Source organism: Panthera uncia, chromosome A2 (assembly GCF_023721935.1).
Source record: "Panthera uncia isolate 11264 chromosome A2, Puncia_PCG_1.0, whole genome shotgun sequence".
Lineage (NCBI taxonomy): Eukaryota > Metazoa > Chordata > Mammalia > Carnivora > Felidae > Panthera > Panthera uncia.
In genome coordinates, this window is record NC_064816.1 from 110637662 (window position 1) to 110657807 (window position 20146).

The 20146-nt window shown below is 34.4% G+C and overlaps 1 protein-coding gene across 3 annotated transcripts in view; it reads right to left on the reverse strand.

The window, feature by feature from the left end:
• The window catches only part of HYCC1 (hyccin PI4KA lipid kinase complex subunit 1), a 139467-nt gene that overhangs the window by 69737 nt on the left and 49584 nt on the right, over window positions 1-20146 (reverse strand). For all 3 annotated transcript variants that reach the window (XR_007460263.1, XM_049642904.1, XM_049642903.1), the window contains exons 2-7: window positions 18256-18334; window positions 11004-11105; window positions 3988-4167; window positions 2782-2862; window positions 2112-2227; window positions 1605-1700 (exon numbers count right to left, since the gene is read on the reverse strand). Coding sequence is in view for 2 of the 3 variants with exons in the window: in XM_049642904.1 (XP_049498861.1) it covers window positions 1605-1700; window positions 2112-2227; window positions 2782-2862; window positions 3988-4167; window positions 11004-11105; window positions 18256-18306 (626 nt within the window). In the remaining variant the exon portion in view is untranslated. The remainder of the gene's footprint in view (window positions 1-1604; window positions 1701-2111; window positions 2228-2781; window positions 2863-3987; window positions 4168-11003; window positions 11106-18255; window positions 18335-20146) is intronic.

A 20146-nucleotide genomic window follows, 5' to 3' on the forward strand; every position in this document is an offset into this window, starting at 1 on the left:
AAGCTAAACATCCTATGTTTAATTTATAAATTGTTGTCCCTCACTTCCACTCTCCCCACTTCTTTTGATGTTCAAATCGTCTCCTTTTTGTTAAATAATGTTAACAAAACATTATTAGAATGGTAGAAATTCATAAGATAATGACTTGGCAAAATAAAAAGTTGGCAATGCTATACAGATATCCCACCCACTCTAACTTTTTGAAATTTTACAGATCTGTGAAATTCAAAACTCTATATACCTCTCTCTTTAAAGGATTTAAAATAAGAAACATTAGAAAGCCTCAGTAAATGGGAGGGACGGCACATTGGTGCCATCTTCTAAGGTCTGGGAAACATAACCAAATTCCAATCCAGGAATTATCTGAAAGATTCTCCACTTCTCTATCTTCTCTAATAAGTTCCATGCCTTGTTACTTCCTTTCTCCCTCTGGTCCTATCCTATTCTGGTCCTATCCCTATTTCCTATCCTATTCAGTATCAATTTATGCTTTTTTGGGTTTTTTTGTTTTGTTTTGTTTTGATTTTTAAGTATTGCTCTATATACCCTCCCTCTTACTAACTTTCCAAAGTTATGTCTTCTTTTTTTTATTTAAAAAAAATTTTTTATACATTTATTTATTTTTGATAGACAGAGAGAAACAGAGCACAAGTAGGGGAGGGGCAGAGAGAGAAGGAGACACAGAATCTGAAACAGGCTCCAGGCTCCGGGCTGTCAGCACAGAGCCTGATGCAGGGCTCAAACTCACAAACTGTGAGATCATGACCTGAGCCAAAGTCGGACACTTAACTGACTGAGCCACCGAGGTGCCCCCCCAAAGTTATATCTTCTAAATAAGTTCCCCAAATCTAAATTATTCTACAAGTTTCTTAAGTCCATATTTTCCCTTATTACTTGAATTTCCAAAGGCATTTTCTCTGTTTTCTCTTTTGTTTTCTTTTTTAAAAAGGTAATATGTTCATCACAGAAAATTTAAAGAATGACAAAAAAAATCACACAGAAAAGATGAAAACAAACCATGATTCTACCAATTAGATATAAGTATTATTAATATTCTGGTCATATTCGGTCAATGCTGGAATGATACCCTATATACTGTCATTAAATACCTTTAAATAGGGATTTTTAAATGCTTGTATAGTCTACCTAAGGACTGTCATAATTTATTTAAGCAACCTCTTGGCTCAACCTTTTTTTTTTTTTTTTTTTTAACAAGGAGAGTTTAAAAACTAGTATCTCTTACTTATTTCTTGATACCAAATCAGAGCACAATAAAATTAATAAAAACAAAGTAACAAACAAAACAGAAACCAGCCACCTGTCAAAAATCTAAAGGTCATAACAGTTGCATCCTTTTAATTATATAGAATAATACCTGATTAAATATTCCATTGAAATGTTATTCAGCTTTACCCTCTTCGTTATGTTTTTTGGAACTTCATTTATAGGGAGCTTTCTAGTGTTGACTAGGCTAAGCTTCATATTAACCTCTCGAATGTTTTAAACAAATGATTAAACAAAACAAAAATAAGTTAGATATGTAACAAACTAGCAATCCTAGATTCATATATTTGAATATTAAAAACATTTGAATTTTTATTTACCTTGAACAAATCTGACACAATGATTGAAGAGAAACACTGGGCATATAGGTTAAGGCAGCATTGTAGCATAACAAAAGGAATGTCAATACTTCAAACCTAAAGATAAACCAAAAGAATATTTATAAATCTTTAGAATTCCAAGAAGTCAATCATAATTTAGCAGGCATTGGGGAAAAATACTATATTACAGAACAGACTTATACAATATAATTATACCAGTAACAATACAAAACTAAAAAGAAAAAAGACTTCCCAAGTAACAGTCATCTGAAAATGATCTCAAAATTTTAGTGTTCCAGATGACATCCGAATCCAAGTACAAAATAACAAGTTAGGAAAGCATGTTTGCCCCTTGTACAAAATGACCCAATATTTAAAACAACAACAACAACAACAACAACAACAACAACAAACCTGTTACATACAACTCATTAAAGATTACCTATAAATCTACTGAAATAATTTTTTAAATAGATTAGAATAGCAGGTTATGTCTCCACAGTATACCTATTCTGTGCTGTCAGCATCTCCCTTTGGGGGTGAGGTCCACTGTACACAACTTTCGACAAACCATGCTGGGATAGCGCACTCTCAGTCAGAGCCATGGACCCAATGCTGGAAGGCTAAAGAAGAGACATTTGAATAAAGAAAAAAAAGCCATTCTGTTGAAAATGTGATATTAAGAATATATGCGCCACTAAGAATGATGGCCACGAACATCATATGTCTTAAAAATATTCCAACTGCATACTAAATTTTCTGCTCAAATATTTCACAAATAATTAAAATACAAACCACAAACGGAAATAAAATAATTTACTTTCAAAAAGTCTACCTCACCACTGGTGAATTAAAATAAAAACTTAATTAAAAAATTCTACCCCAGAAATACACAACTGCCACACACAAAAATATTAGACTAGTTTTATTGATCAGAAGAGAAAATACTTCAAAATGATTATTTTTGATAGCTTTCTTGTAATCAGATTTTAAAGCTTTATGATACTGAGTTCTCATTTTACTTTGGGTATAGTAAATACTTTGTGTGGTGTTTTACACTTTTTAAGGTACTAATAAATCAATCTTTTTTTTTTTTTTGCCTCAATAACCAGACCCTAATTTATAACACCTTCAAATCTTAGAACTAAAAAATTTACTTTGATAAAATATTACTTACTTCATGATATACAGATGGTTTGGATAAAGACGGAATCGTAAAACTCAATACTTTGCTATGTCCCTGTTTGTCAACTATTTCCTATAAAAGTGAAAAAAAACTTAAAATATTTATTTTTTACACATAAGTTTAAGAGCTAACTTTAAGCTGTTAGTCTAAAAAAAAAAAAGATCTGAGAGGAAAGGAATTTTAAAGTTGACTAAAATCATAAACTAAGACAATCAATGATCAATTATTTATAAACAACAGGAGTTAACCTTCCTTTTTAAGATACAAGTAAGATATAAGTAAAGAAAGATACAAGGTACAAGAAAGATATAAGGAACACAGTTTTAAGGAAAGCTGAGATAGAGATATGTAGTGTCTTAATAATCACTGATTTTTCTCATGTAAAAAGTCACATTTTCTAAATCCATTAACATAGTTATGAAATATGTCAAGAAAAGGCCCTTAAATTTCTTTTTAAGAAAGTACAAATCTTAAATATGTAGAATATCATATTGATTAATAAACAAAGAGTAATGCAAACTATATGTTAAATCAATGGTTTGAACTCTGGCGATAGTCCAGATCTTATGAAATTATTAGTGGCACATATTAGACTAGATCTTTTTTTCCAAGCTTTTTGTGAAGGTCACTAACAGACAATTTATAGACAATAGATTTTAAGTTTAAAAAAATTCAGGGTGCCTGGGTGGCTCAGTCGGTTAAGTGTCCAACTTCAGCTCAGGTCACGATCTCTCAGTCCGTGACTTCGAGCCCTGCGTCGGGCTCGGGGCTGATGGCCCAGAGCCTGGAGCCTGCTTCCGATTCTGTGTCTCCCTCTCTCTCTGCCCCCCCCCCCCCCCCCATTCATGCTCTGTCTCTCTCTCTCTGTCTCAAAAATAAATAAACGTTAAAAAAAATTAAAAAAAAAAAATTCAACACTGATATTTTGAGATACCTCTATAAAAGAACTGAAATGGTCTGATTTTCAGTCTTCAATCAATTCCAAAAAATATATTTACATATTTATATGTATGCCTGTATAGCCTTCAACCTCAATAAAGTTATTTTTAGGAGAATGAGATAGGAGTCATTTGATGTATGAAAAACAAATACTAGCTTCACTAAAATGAAAAGTAGTTGCTATTATGTATTCACGTTTGCTATAAAAGTTATAGATCTGCTTTTGGCAAACACTTGTTAACTACATTAAATACAAACCAAATTGTAAACCCCTAGAAGAAGAGCTTCAATACATCCACTGCTATGCACATTTCTGCTGGCTGAGACTGCAAGGTAGCACCAAATCAATTCTGGAAGAAATTGCAGTGTAAATCGAAGCAACTGCTCTTCTCCACTGCGATAGAATTCAAAGAGCTGGTGACAGACGGGTTCTAGCAACTGGAAAAAAGACGGAGTGTTAATTCAAGGGTTCCACTGCATTTGAATAGACACTGACATACGAAATATAAATGGTTTTTCCTTGTTGGTAATTACTGAAATATATAAATGTTTTCATTTTTTTGGAAGCAAAACTATTCACTGTTAAGCTATTTAGCAAACCTTTGAAAGTTTACTTCTAGTGGAAGGTCAAACAGTTCAAAATAAACGTATTTGAAAGCACTTAATAAACTTTTAAATATCCTATAACTCTAAAGTAGTATTGGTATTTAAACCATATCTTTTTAACTTATTAAAATAGCTAGGCTAGGGCTCCTGGGTGGCTCAGTCGGTTGAGCGTCCGACTTTGGCTCAGGTCATGATCTCACAGTTCGTGGGTTCGAGCCCCACATCAGGCTCTGTGCTGACCGCTTGCTCAGAGCCTGGAGCTGCTTCAGATTCTGTGTCTCCCTCCCTCTCTCTTTGCCCCTCCCCTGCTCACGCTCTGTCTCACTCTGTTTCTCAAAAATAAATAAATGTAAAGAAAAAAAAAATTTTAAATAGCTAGGCTATAAGAAGTTTCTTCTTTAATATCCTTAATATCCTACTTCCTGATAAAACATGCCAATATATACATGATTGGCTACTGGGATGGAGAAATTGAAATGGGAATCCTAGGCAGTTATCATCACATCACCCTCCTGAGCTTACAATTAGGCAGCATACAACAGCTATGTGTGTGGAGTAGCTGAATAATTACTACACCCCTAAATCTAGATCCCTATTGTAACCATGGTTAATTGCCCCTGGATAATCTAAACATTGCTGCCATTTTGTTTGAAACATGATTTAAAGTTATTTATAACCTATTCCTCTCCCACCACATGCCAGCATTACCCAGTCAATAGAGCTGACTGTATCTGTATCATAGACATTTTTTTAATCAGAAAGTTAACATAGGTGACTCATATGTAAGTATTACCTGAAAGCATATACAATGATCACACACAAGTCATAAATATGTCACAGGATACTGATTTTTCAAAGCATCAAGCTATTATATTTTCAATGGACTATAGTTCATTCATTTTGCTAACTTAGGCAATAGATTTAAGTCAATTTACTAAACTGATTTTCTACTTCCAGTAATTATAATAAACAGAAACTAATTTACAGTAGATATTATGATTTCAAATATGCTAAATATGTAATGTATACTGGGTATAATTAAAGTCAGTATTATTTATAACAAGGTATAGCAAAATTTACACTTTAATGAACATTAAGTCAAACTGGTCTTTCCTACTGAAAAATTATCTAACTTCTGACAGTTAAGGAGTATTTTTTTTCACTCTCAAAATGGTTGTTAGAGGGCAACAGGTGTCCACTGTGGTATGACAAGGGTAACAGGAAACTGGAAGGTTAGAGGCAAAGTAACCCTACTCATATATAGCTAGAGAAGTTTTCAAGGTAGAAATTTGGAATAATTGGGTTGGGGTAGCAGGCAAAAAGAAAAACTGGTAGGGAAATGTTTAGCTTTCAGGGGGGAGTTTTTAAAATTTCTTTGTGGGCCAGTGTCAATAATCTTGTATTATTGTAGAACATCCGTCATCTCTAAATACCTAGGAGTGTTTTGGTTAAATCAATTGATATAATCTAACAAGTATCTGTAAAATTATAAAATCTTATGTTAAAAATTTATTCAATAATCTGTATGAACACATAAATAAATTTTAATCAGAACACCCTCCAAAGACCTTATAACCAATTTAAAATCCAAAATTAAAAGGGCTTTTGCTTTACGAAAGCATAACCAAATGAAGACAGATTCAATGGGGTGGAGAAATTATGATACTGCAATGAGATTAAATGAAATTATGTATATCAAACCAAGAGAGAGAGAAATACCAATTATCTGTGCAATGTTTTATAACTTGCAAAGCACTTTCAAAGCACTTGAACCTATTCAATTCCCACAACATTGTAAGGTAGAATATCATTATCCATACTTTCTACATGGAAATTGAGACAAAGAGGCCATCTAATATGACCAAAATTATGCAGCTCACAAAGCTCAGAACTGCAGCCAACACTTTTTGACTCCTTTACAAACCTGAAAAATATCAGAAAAGAATAGAAAGATACATAATGTATGAAATATAGGTAGTATTTGGCTTATCTAACTTGAATATATTTGAGACAAGTAATGGAGCATTAGAACATGCTATGTTACTAGTGTTTGGTTCGAATTTTTGTATGTATTTTCTCATGGATATATTGTTCTATTTGGTGGGTGGATTTTACAGTACTATTAAGAAAGAACTGTACCTCAAGTATATTTTCAGGTGTTAAATGGGCTTTTTATGGATCTAATGAGAATCTAATCATAACCTTGTTACCATTCTAAAATATATTCTGAATTCTAAAACAAGTTACAAATGAAATTTTTACAAAAATCTATTTTTAGATAAGAAGTCTGTATCCTAAGAGAAATTTTTTCTTTCTTTCTTTCTTTCTTTCTTTCTTTCTTTCTTTCTTTCTTTCTTTTTTGTAGGTTCCACACCCAGTGTGGAGCCATAACACAGGGCTTGAACTCATGACCCTGAGATCAAGACCTGAGCTGAGATCAAGAGTCATATGCTTAACTGACTGAACCACCCAGGAGTCCCTCCTAAGAGACATTTCTAATGGTAATAGAAATGTGACATAAAAATGCCTCTGGGTGGCTCAGTAGGTTAAGCATCTGACTCTTGATTTCAGCTCAGGTCATGATCTCACAGTTCGTGGGACTGAGCCCCACATTGGGTTCTGAGCTGACAGCACAGTCTGCTTGGGTCTCTCTCTCTCTCTCTCTCTCTCTCTCTCTCTCTCCCTCTCTCTCCCTCTCTCTCTGCCCCTCCTCCACTCATGCCTGTGCTCCCCCTCCCTCTCTCTCAAAATAAGTAAACATTTATTTTAAATACTAAAAAAAAAAAAAGCCTTTGAATGACTAAAGCAGGGATAGAAGTTAGGAAAGAGTTAAGTTTGGGTATATTTACAAGAAAATCTTTCACATTTTTTACATTGAACTATTAATGAGGCACATAGGTAGGAAAAAAATATAGAAGTTGGAAGGACACCACTATTCAGGTGCCAATAGCCACTGAACTGATCTCTCCATACTCTGGGCTCCCTATGCCTAGAACACCAGACTTTATGTGACTCTTTCAAAAAATAGCTGGCTTCATAACAAACAGACTTGAGCTCTGTTAGCCTCTAATCATATGCCTTTCTTTTTTTTTTTTTTTTTTTTTACGTTTATTTATTTTTGAGACAGAGAGAGACAGAGCATGAACAGGGGAGAGGCAGAGAGAGAGGGAGACACAGAATCAGAAGCAGGCTCCAGGCTCTGAGCCCTCAGCCCAGAGCCCGATGCAGGGCTCGAACTCACGGACCGTGAGATCGTGACCTGAGTTGAAGTCGGGCGCTTAACCCATGGAGCCATCGAGGCGCCCCTATGCCTTTCTTAAAGTTACAGCAATTAAAAGGATCAGTCAAGGGGCTCCTGGGTGACTCAGTCGGTTAAGTGTCTGACTCTTGATCTCAGCTCAGGTCTTGATCTCAGTGTTGCTGAGTTCAAGCCCACTTTAAAGAAATAGATAGATTAGATAGATACATACACCAGTCAAGCAAACTGCATTGTACCCATAAACTGCTTCTACAATTTCTTGAATATAACACATATTCCTATCTCAGGGTCTTTGCATTTACTATTCCCTCTCTTGGAAAATTCTTGCCCCTAATTTTTATGTTCTCCCCCTAATTCATTCAGACCTGATTCAACCAAGAGCTCCTGAGTCTCAACACATACTTTACCTACTCCACTTTATCTTCATAATTTTATCACTAATTGACACTGTATTATACATTTAGGTATTTGCATAACGTCTATCTCACCTAAAAGTTCTGATGCAGAAGGTCAAGAACTTAGTCTATTTTGGGGCACCTGGGTGGCTTAGTTGGTTAAGCGTAGGACTCTTGATCTCAGCTCAGGTCATGATCTCACATTGCAGGGGAATGGGCCCTGCCCTGCGTTGGACTCTGAGCTGACAGTGCAAGGTCTGTTTGGGATTCTCTCTCTCCCTCTCTCTCTGCCCCTCCCCCACTTGTGCATGTGTTTTCTCCCTCCCTCTCTCTCTCTCTCTCTCTCTTTCTCTCTCTCTCTCTCTCAAAATAAATAAACTTAAAAAAAAGAATTTGGTCCATTTTGTTCACTGCTACATTTCTAAGTGATTTCTGGAACATTTATGGGTTCAAAAAATACTTAATGAATTAAACTAAATAATGAAAAAGTACTATTACTAAAATCCAAATACCAAATTTGCTAAACTTCAAATAACACCCAAACCAATGTCCCAAATTTCAAAAATGCCAAAAGACAATGAATGATATCAACATTTTGGGAATATTTCCAAATTAGGATACAAAATATTCTAAAGAGAAAAAGGAGGGTTATGATGTTCAAATAGATTACACTGTTATATTTTAGAAGCCCTTCTAAGTATATTTTTTTAAGATTGAGTTGGGTTTTAAGAATACAGAATACACACTATCTTCACCACATAAATCTGGCTAAAAACATAAAACAAACTTAAATGCAAAATCTCCTAAATTAGTGATTCTAAAAGCATGGCCCATGGACTGAAGACCAGCCACAAATGTTATCAGTAATTGAGAGGAAACAATGTAAATACCGAAATTGAGAGGAAACATTAAGAGACTTTTATAGCAACTTGATATTGCTTCGCCATCCAAGTTGGTGATCAGGAAACTTACTTAACAGGATATAGTATAGATCAGTTAGGGGTTATCAAATTTATGTGGTACCTCACATATGATGTGAGTTTCATGTTAATCATGTGCACTAGGTACACTTATTAGTCTGCAACAGACTGAAATTTTTTTAAAAACTGGTCCTTCACCACAAATACTTTGAGAAATACTGCTCTGAACCATAAGAGTTGTATTTACTTTGAATAAAAGAAATGCTATGAACCAAACTAGTCTATCAGAAATGTACCTTACAAACTATATCCAACATAGCCTGGTTAAATCAACCTTCATCACAGGGTAATTTCAAAATATAAAGCAGTAAATTAGAAACAAGATTTCATTTATTAAAAAAATAATAAAGCTATACCTATACTTACTCTGTTTGGTGAAATAATTCTTACACATGGAAAACCTTAAAATAGCATCCACCGAAATACTTTGAAAACTAAAACCCTTCAAGAAAACAAGCTACCTATACATGTTATACAAATTAAAGAGCTTTGGCGAAAAGGAAAGAACAAGCAAAATGTGATTATTCTATTCAGTTTTCCAGGTCAAGTTTGGGGTTTGTCAATTTCACCCCTAGTCTTGTCTTTTGCACATAACAGTCGTGATGCACTTTATAGCATAATCAGTAGAAGCTGGGTTTTCCAGACCTCCTTCCTGAAGAGGTTAACTACTCAAATAACAACAGGCTCTAGTTTTGGAAGGTTAATCCAAAAGGCACATAGATCCACACAGGACTGGACTCCAGGGTATAAGTTATTTTACCATCAAGTAATAAGACTAGTGGTGTCAGAGCTGCCATGTCATCTACCAAACTTGTGTACAAAAAGAATTACATTCCTCGTATCCCTCCCCTCTATTCCACCTCTTTCCATTCTTAATAGCTTCCTCCTAGGCTATTATCCTAGTACCTAGTCTTGCTTTCAATTTTTCCATTCTCCTATCTATCCTCCACATAGCCACCTTCCTGAAACAATAATCTGATCAAGTCATACCTTCAGTACAAAAGTCTAAATTGCTTATGATGGAGTTCAAGGCTCACCATGGTTACGACCTAAACCAATCTTTCCAGCTTCAGTTCAGTACCAGTCTTATTCTCTTGTTTACTATTGCATTAGCCTATTTGCTATTTTCCAAATGCCATGCCTTTTATTGTCCACACTAGTTCCAATCCTTTTCTATTCTATTATGAATAGTGGGATTTACAAGCACCAGAATCTGAAGTATAAATCATTTTATCACCTTCAAACTAAATTTTCTTTCTAAAAAAAGAGAAGGAAATGGGGGCGGGGAGTGGGGGCAAGAGAAAAGAAGTAAGCACAGAGAAACATCAGCCAGACAAAACTGCTTGCCATTCCTTGAGTGTTTTGCATTTTCTCAGACCTCCATATACTATTCCAACAGCTTAGAATGTCCTTTCACATTACATATCTGGAAAACTTATGCATATGCATCTAAGCATTCCCTTGAAAGCATGTATTTACTTATTTTCTCTCCTTTTCCTCTTTCAAGATAAAGACCATGTGTTACTACTCTTTGATTTTCTATTGCCTAGCATTAAAGCTGGTTTATAGTGAGCATACAAATATTTGCTGAATGAACAAAGACATATAATGATGCTGACTTTCTAGGCTACCTCTAGCAAGATAGATAGATAGATAGATAGAAAGAAAGAAAGAAAGAAAGAAAGAAAGAAAGAAAGAAAGAAAGAAAGAAGAGGAGGAATATGTTCAGAGATGGCTTTTAGAATATAGTAATAATCTACTTCTTGGCCTAGGGGATGGTACAGTGAAGTTCATTTTATTATAGTTCTTTTTTTTTTTATTATTCAACCATTTTTTTGAAAATACAGTATTCTACTCTCATCCCCTCTACACCACTTCCCAAATGTAATCAGATAAACAATCCATAATATATATTAAAGTTCTTTAAACATATACTTTTTCTAATTCTTTTATATATATGTGATATTTCACAATAAAAAATTAAAAATCAATCAATTGAATACTACAAGCACAATAAACTATAAGAGTACTTACCTCACTTTGTGGCTCCTGGATAACTTTATACAGAGATGAAACTAAAGAACTCTTGTCTTTCAAATTTGTGGCATAATTTGGTAAAGATGTTTCTGGTAGTGTCTAAACAAATTTTAAAAAATTTATTTTTATGAAATATCCGTAATAGGCAAATCCATAAATAGAAAGTACATTACTTGTTACCAGAGGTTGGGGGGTGGGGGAGATTTGGAGTGACTGACAGGTATGGAATTTCCTTTTGGGGTGGTGGAATTAGATGCTGGTGTTAGTTGCATAACATTGTGACTATACTAAAAACCACTATATTTTCAGCCTAAAACAATGAATTTTATGTTATGTGAAATATATCTCAACAAAAAACATATTTAATTTTCTTGTCATCAACAAGGATAAAAATTAACATTAACACTTCATCTTTGATTGAACAGTTTGGGGTTAGAAATGAGAATACAAAACATGTAAACCTAGAGATATATTTTTTGTAGTATCATACAAATTCAAAATCTCATTAGTGGTATTGATCCTACCTCTTAATAAACATGTTGTATATGGATCTAATGTTTCAAACCTTAAAGCCACAGATTATCTACCAAAGTAACTCCTGAGTTATATATGGTGACCGTTAACTTAGATAAGGCTGTTCAATTAACAGAGTTGGGGGCAAATTTTAGACTTCTCAGAACTGGTGAAAAAGATAGCCATACTACCAGCAAACTAATTTTCCTAATGCCATTTAAAATATGGATAACTAGGGGCACCTGGGTGGCTCAGTCAGTTAAGCGTCTGACTTCGGCTCAGGTCATGATCTTGCAATCCGTGGGTTCGAGCCCCATGTCGGGCTCTGTGCTGACAGCTCAGATCCCGGAGCCTGCTTGGGATTCTGTGTCTCCCTCTCTCTCTGCCCCTCCCCTGCTCACTCTCTGTCTCTCTCTGTCTCAAAACTAAATAAAAACATTAAAAAAAAATAAAATAAAAATAAAATAAAATAAAATATGGACAACTAATTACAGCTTGCCAGTACCACCCATTCAGAAAAGACACCATGACCAGAGAGGAATGGGAAGAGATCAAACTCCAGTATCAGACGGTTTGGGGTAAAAGTACTAGGGAAATCTGAAAAAAACAAAACAAAACAAAAACAAAACACTTCATTATAACAAATGACAAAAACCTACCCTTCTAGAGTATACCTCTTCCTTAATATCTGTCTCCAAGTCATTATTTTTTCTCATGCAAATTACCTCAATTAATCAGTCAACAAATGTTAATCTTGCAGTAGATACAGTGTCTCAGGATATTGCTAATAGTCATTCCACGGTATATACTATTTCTTATTTGTCCCATCTCCTAGTATTTAATAATTTAAAAGTTATGATTAGTGCATATGCATGTACATGTGCATAAACAGACACTGAAAATTAAACAGCATAAATGTTTGTACTAAGGATATATGATTCATTTTTACTTTACCATGAGTTCCTTAAGGGCAAAAACTATCTTATTATCGCTCCATCCACAGCACTCAGCACAAGGCCTCATACTCAAACCTCCGCTGAAGGGATTTAGTATAGATGAACAAAATGAGAATAAACACTGCCACTATTTACACTTCAGTAGATTCTTTAAAAATAGGTCACATTACATCTTAAGATATATAAATGAATAGATTCTTTTTTTAATTCAATAAGATAGTTTTGTTTACCAGAACAGTAAGTAAATATGAACTGTCTGGAAACCTTCCACCATTCTCCAGAGTAAAAAAAGAAAGTTTCACTGCAATTGCTTACATAAAGAGGAGATTAGGGCATTCTTCAATATTTCAAAAGCAAGTAACAAAAGATTTCCAGGCAACATTCCATTTCCGTTATTTGATCAAGAGTAACCTTACACTAGGGGAATTTATATAAAAGGGAATAACGGTCAAATAAACAACAGATTTCTTTTTTTTTAAGTTTTTTTAATATGTTTATTCATTTTTGAGAGAGACAGAGTGTGAGCGGGGGAGGGCAGAGAAAGAGGAAGACAAAGAATCCAAAGTAGGCTCCAGGCTCTGAACTGTCAGCACAGAGCCAAGTGTGGGGCTGAACCCATTAACCATGAGATCCTGACCTGAGCAGAAGTCAGATGCTTAAACGAATGAGCCACCCAGGCATCCCTATAAATAACAGATTTCTAACCCCCTGAATGGAAATGAACCTGAACTATATATATAAAATACACTATTATATAGATGTGTATGTCTAACTATAAAATCTAAAATGGAGTGAATTGAAATTTAAATTTTAAAAATGATTAGTAAATAGAAAGATTATTATAATGTTACATATACTATTTAGGCTAAAACTGGAACATTCATTAAAAATGTTCATTATAATTTTCAATTTATGTACCAATTAACCTTCATGAAATAAAACATTGTCTGTGAAACAGCCAAAGACAAAAGGATAGCTCTTCTCTGAAGAGACAAATTCCAGAAAATATCCTGGACCCAGGACACTGTGCTGCTAACTGAGAGGAAGTGTCTTCTAAAACTTAGTGCACAAGTCTGTCGTTATTCCATTTTGTGAATGTGGGAAAAGCTACTTTTGTCTATAGAAGGGGAGAAAATATAATTTCTGTTTTTATAAACAGTGTTTTGAAAAACTTAAGATCTAACCATGCCTAGTGGACTTAAGTACTACTATAGCAAACCTTTGAATTTTCTTGCACTGTACTAGTTCAAAGGTACCGGCCTTCTTAAATACCAGCTAAGTTTTCTCACTTTTCAGAAGGCAGAATTTTTGTCAGAAAACAAAAAAACAAACAAACAACAAAAAAAAAGTAATGGGAAATTAGTCTTGGCAAAAGTTGAAGAAGACAGATGCTTCATACTAAAGTATCATTTGGCAGATGGCTTTTTAAAAACGTAAGGAGGTGATATGGGTTGGGTAGAAGAGAATTAATGAAGATAGACAGATGGATGGAGAGCCAATAAATAAAACAACTCTGTTCAACAACATTACACATAAGACTAGATTTTGAGATTCAGTGACTACCAGAAAATTGAAAAATTAGCAGTCTAGAATTCTGCTAGATAAATCTACACATAGCATTAAGGAAAACACAATACAATCTGAAAGTTAATACTTTACAAATCAATCTTTGAAAAGATAAAAACTGAATGATTCAGAAAATATTAAAATAATGAAGTCTCAAATCGAATCACTTTGTTGGTATATAAAGAGAATACTAATGAGGGCCTATAGCTAGAGTATATACTGAAAAGTTTTTCCAAAGGCAAAAAAATTTCTTTTTTTTCACACAACAAATTGTGTTGTCTTTGTGCATTTGAGAGCATAGTGAATGAAGTTAGGTTGGGAGTTCAAACTGTGGCCATGGAACAATGTAAAACTAAAATCATCTTCACAGACCACCCACTCACTTTTTCTGATGAGGATATTGAAACCCAAAAAAGTTATGTGATTTTTCCAACATCAAAAAACCACATAGCAGAATACTTATGATTAGATCAAATGGTTTCTGACTTCTCAGCCCAATGCGCTTTGTACTACTTTATCAATCTGATGATCTTAGCTTTAATAGTACCATGGTTGTTAAATTCAACAACCAAGCAAAGGCTTTCTCCTCCAACCCCTTCTCTCCCTCAATACCCCCCTCCTTTTCCCTCTCATTCTCTCCCTCTCTCTTTGCCTCTCCCTATCCCTCTCTTTCTCTCTCTCTCTCTATATATATATGTGCACATCCAAACTTCCTTTCTTAGTTTAACCAAAATATGTAATTAACATTACAAATCATTTCAAAAGACAAAATACTTTTTTTTTTTTTTTTAAAGTTTATTTATTTTTGAGACAGAGAGAGACAGAGCATGAACGGGGGAGGGACAGAGAGAGAGGGAGACACAGAATCGGAAGCAGGCTCCAGGCTCTGAGCCATCAGCCCAGAGTCCCACGCGGGGCTCGAACTCATGGACCGTGAGATCGTGACCTGAGCTGAAGTCGGACACTTAACCGACTGAGCCACCCAGGCGCCCCAAGACAAAATACTTTTAAGAGATACGTTCTCAAGTACTTTTCTACCTTTTATTACCTTTAATATGCTGCTGATTTTGCCTGATAACCTTACTCTCTTCATTAAACATAAACAGAGCTGAATTCAACATACATGAACACAATTCAGAATAACATTCAAAATAATTTTCAGGAATGCTTACCAAATTAACCAAGAAACAGAAAATGTCTTCTTAACTAGCTATAATACAGACTTGACAATAATTTAAAACATTTACTGAGTTAAATTGACTGGAAATTGGGTAAATTTAATCTTGGGGGTTAGAAGAAAATTAAATTACTTTTTAATTCATAGGGCCCAGGATTTTACTCCCATCCTCCCAATGGAAAAGTTTCTTTATCCTTGAATTAAACTTATAAAAATTTTGATAAAATAGCACTACTCACTAATACACTATAGATAAAATATTATTTAGATAATACTTTATTCACATCCTACTTTCTTTTAGTGGAAAATGGTACTTAGAAAATAAGATCTGGGTGCATAATATACTCATTACTACTGGGGTGTAACTGTCATTGTTTCTCAGCCCTCCCAGTGAACAAACTTGGGAAATATATGTATGCATTTACATACGGATATACATGTATAATGATATCACATACATATTTAGATCCATGAGTCATACTGATTCTTACAATTCCAATCTAACACCTTAAGGTTCTTTCTTGCCATTCCCCATTCCATGTTTCTAATTCCTTTCTCAGACACTGAGAAACCTAACTCCCATTATCCTCCATATATTTATTTATTTACTCAGAGTAACCAACCTACCAATGTAACCCCTCTGGCTGAGTCTTCTACATGTCACCTCTGCAACCCTCCACCCTAGCTACCCACTTCTTCAAGCACTAGGGCACAGTGTTGCCCATACTGCTGCACTGCCCCTTTACCTTACCCTTCACTGCTACGCTTGCTAGGGTGCTATGTATCCAAGCCAGGAGGGGAAGGGAATAAACAAACAGGCAGGAAGGTAAGGAATCAGTCATGATTTTCAATTACTTGCCTTAACAGTTGACCCCTCCCCTATACCATCCTTTAACAGGCCCTCTTTCCACAACTTCCATATTAAAAAATGGCTAACTGGCTATATCTGCTTTTGCAAATTTGACTTCACTATCAAACATAAGAATCCTTAATAGTACTCAACTTTTAAATTTGAAGATTTCCATCAACTGTCAAAAAAAAAAAAATCATTGGGGCGCCTGGGTGGCGCAGTCGGTTAAGCGTCCGACTTCAGCCAGGTCACGATCTCGCGGTCCGTGAGTTCGAGCCCCGCGTCAGGCTCTGGGCTGATGGCTCGGAGCCTGGAGCCTGTTTCCGATTCTGTGTCTCCCTCTCTCTCTGCCCCTCCCCCGTTCATGCTCTGTCTCTCTCTGTCCCAAAAATAAATAAAAAACGTTGAAAAAAAAAAAAATTAAAAAAAAAAATCATGGTATAATGAACCAAATTAAATACTCCTAAAGCAAAAAAAGCTTAAAACCTTGAATACTTACTCACAAAAACAACATATGCAGGGAAAAAAAGCACATACAAAATGTAATCAAATTATTAAAATATGTAGAAGGCACTATATACAGTGCACTTTTATAAGATTCTACCTCACGTTATGATGATTTAGGGGATCTGTAGAAGGATACTCAACTCATGACTATAATAAAATACAAAGTAAAAATCTGCCCAGACATTTGTCAGAATGAGATAATAATGACTGATAAGACCAGCTGCAAAATTAACAGGAAACACCACTTCTCTCAAGGACACACTGCAGCTAAAGTGTCATAACAACCTCCCTTTTTTGAGCGACTAGCTATATCCTCATTCACTGAGAAGCCTTGTTATCTAAAATCATAGATATCAAAAACTTTGCTGTTTAAACATATATCAGTAAGAATGAAACATCCCACTCTTTCCTGAAGGATCTAAGTCACCTTGAAACAGAGAAGCAGGCTTGATTTCCAGTCAAGGTGCAGAGCTTCATATAAGGGGTTTCTGAACACAACATTCCACATGGATGTTAACTGTGTAGTTTCCAAGACAACATTATCCTGGGTCCACTCTGAAGTCCATACCAGATTTTAACTCCATTACACACAGCTCTGCTTTGTGTTAAGCCCATCAAAATACTACTCCATTTAAATTTCATCTAGGGGCACCTGGGTGGCTCAGTTGGTTAAGTGTCCGACTTCAGCTCAGGTCACGATCTCACGGTTTGTGAGTTCAAGCCGCGTGTCAGACTCCATGCTGACAGCTAAGAGCCTGGAGCCTGCTTCAGATTCTGTGTCTCCCCTCTCTCTGCTCCTCCCCTGTTCCTGCTCTCTCCCTCTCTCTGTCTCTCTCAAAAATAAATAAACATTAAAAAAAAATTTTTTTTTTAATTTTTCATCTGAATTTCACCCTTCCTCCAAACACTATAATAATTTTGTCTTTTCCTCTGTTTGGTAAGTTGGCCATACAGTGCCTGTTGTAGTCTCCTTCACTGAAACAAGCCAATTAAGTCTGACTTTGTCAGACAATACATCTGTCCCAGAAAGTGGTGGGCTCATTAGGCTAGACAAAAAATTGATAGTTGCATTACAAACTCTTCATTCCTCTGGTTCATGATCATGAAGTTCACGTAATTATGTGTAACAAGACCCAGAGGACAAGGAGAAGGTAATTAACTGGTTAAAGAACACAATTTTAGCAATTATAGAGAAAACTTCATAAGACAAGAAAACAAAAGTTAACCAGCTAGAGAAGAATCCATTGGTAGAAAGGTGGGCAAATATCTTTCCATCTTCTCCTCATTGTTGATCATGCCCACTCCCTTTGCCCTCTAAACTGGGAGAAACATTTAAACATTGAATTTTTAATGGTGGTTAGAAAGGGTAACATTAATAATCAGAAACTTTAACCATTCTTTGTGGTGTTGCTGTGAAAAGGAGAAAACAAAATCTTTTAACCACTTGGGAGAAAAAAAGGAATTGATTTCCTAGAAAAAACTACTGTGTATAAATAATTCCCTATTAAGATTTGTTGGAACATATTTCTGCTTCCATAGATATTTAGCCTTTCAGTCATTAAAAAGAATAAAAATTACAAGAAGTAAAATAAAATATTTTTTTTAAAAAGCCACTGTGATTTAAACCCCAGACAAAACTTCTTTGGAGTATAATTATAATATTGAGACAGTAAATATTACCTTAAACTCTGACAACCATTCCTCCACAACCCCTTTCTCTGAAGTGAACATCTTTCCACATCTGTTCTAGACCTTCAACCTGGAAGTTAACACAGAAAATGTTAAAATTTGTAATATATTTTATTTTTAGATTACTATGAATAGAACTAATCCTATAAAATTGTGTTACTTCTTCTTTGTGAAATTAAGGCAGATTCAAACATAAATTAGCAGGCTCACTTCAAAACAATGTGCACAAACAAGTATTCAAATGCAAGAATTATAACAAAAGTATAAATATCACAACATAATTAAATTGGCTCTGCAATGTTCATTCAGCTTTTAGGAATGCCAGCTGCAAAACATACTGAACACTTTCCCCCAGTTTCAACGAAATAATTCCAAAATATCATGCATCTTAAGAAAATTTCAGAAAATAATTTAAAACTGCAAAAATATAAAAAGACATGCTACAAAACTGACTTTGTACAAAGCAGTTTAGTAATTTAATTTGTTTATATTTTGATTCTTTACGATCTATTTAGGCAAGCCAATTGGCTCCCTGAAAGCTTAATACTCATAAAACAAGAGTAAAAGTGATAATATTCAACATAATGATCACATTCAACCATAGTTATTCAGATTGGTATTTAGTTAAGTAAAAATAAGGGAAAAAAAGAAGCTAAAGAACATGCAAAACAAATTTAGCTCAAGCAAAATTGCTGTGAAAATACAATGTTGTTTTCTTCACCCATCTATATGAACGTAGACCCAGAAACTGTTTCTTGAAGAAAACCTTAGCTCTATCTGAATTTCCTAAACCCCTAATTCAGGCACAAATCCTGCATGAGACTTAATTTTTATCAGCATAATCATGTAGTAGAAATAGAGGTATAATTGCCCAAAACTTAATCTTGATTCTATTACTTATTTGTAGTAGAACCTTAGGCAAGTTATTTACCTTAATTTTTTCATCTGTGAAATACAGATAACCATAGCACCTACGGTCAAGGGTTATGATTAAATTAAAAATGCAAATAAAAGCACTTATTACAGTACCTGGCAATAAGGCTTTAAATACTATGCAAAATTTGTACCATATTACTGATTTTATAGAACTGTCCATTCAGATAAATTGGGCTTTGGAATTATGTCCCAAATGTTACCAAAAACACTGCTATCCCACATGTTATCACCTTTAAAATCCAAAAAAGGAGAAAATTCACATCTTCAGTTTTTACGACCAGGAAAAACTCTCCTTTAGAGTAACTGGTTTGCTTTTACATATGGATACTGTGAATCTCATAACTGATTCTCTTTGCTTTGACTCTAATAAAATGGGAGTTACAGTTTCTGCCCTAACTCTGTATACAAAAAAGCAGGCCTGAATTAATCTTATCTGTCGTTTTATATTATACTCTTATCCTTATTTTATTTCTGCATTTTTATTTTTATCTTGTTACATTATACTTATTTGTGAAGCAAAATGAAGGAAAGTAAATTTAAATACGCATGTTTTCTTTTGTATTGATTCACTGTTTACTTAGTAAATTAAGATAGAAAATTATCACAAAAAAAACGATGTTACATCAAATTACAGAGAATTGGGGAGGTGAAATTTTTACAAAAATTCAAAACAACTCCCTAGTTAAAATTAATTTTTAAAAGGTTGAAAGGAATCAAGAGGGATTTGACTATCAAGAATACTCAAGCAATCTTGAAGAACCACAGAGCTACAGGACTTGAACTTCTAAACATCAAGGTTTACTAGAAAATTTAACAAACATTATAGTAGTTAAGCCAGTGTGTATTATCAAAAGGGCCAAAAAGAGTCAATGGAATGAAACAGGGTGGCCAGAAAATATATATATTAAATAATATATAATATTATATAATTATATATATATGTTAT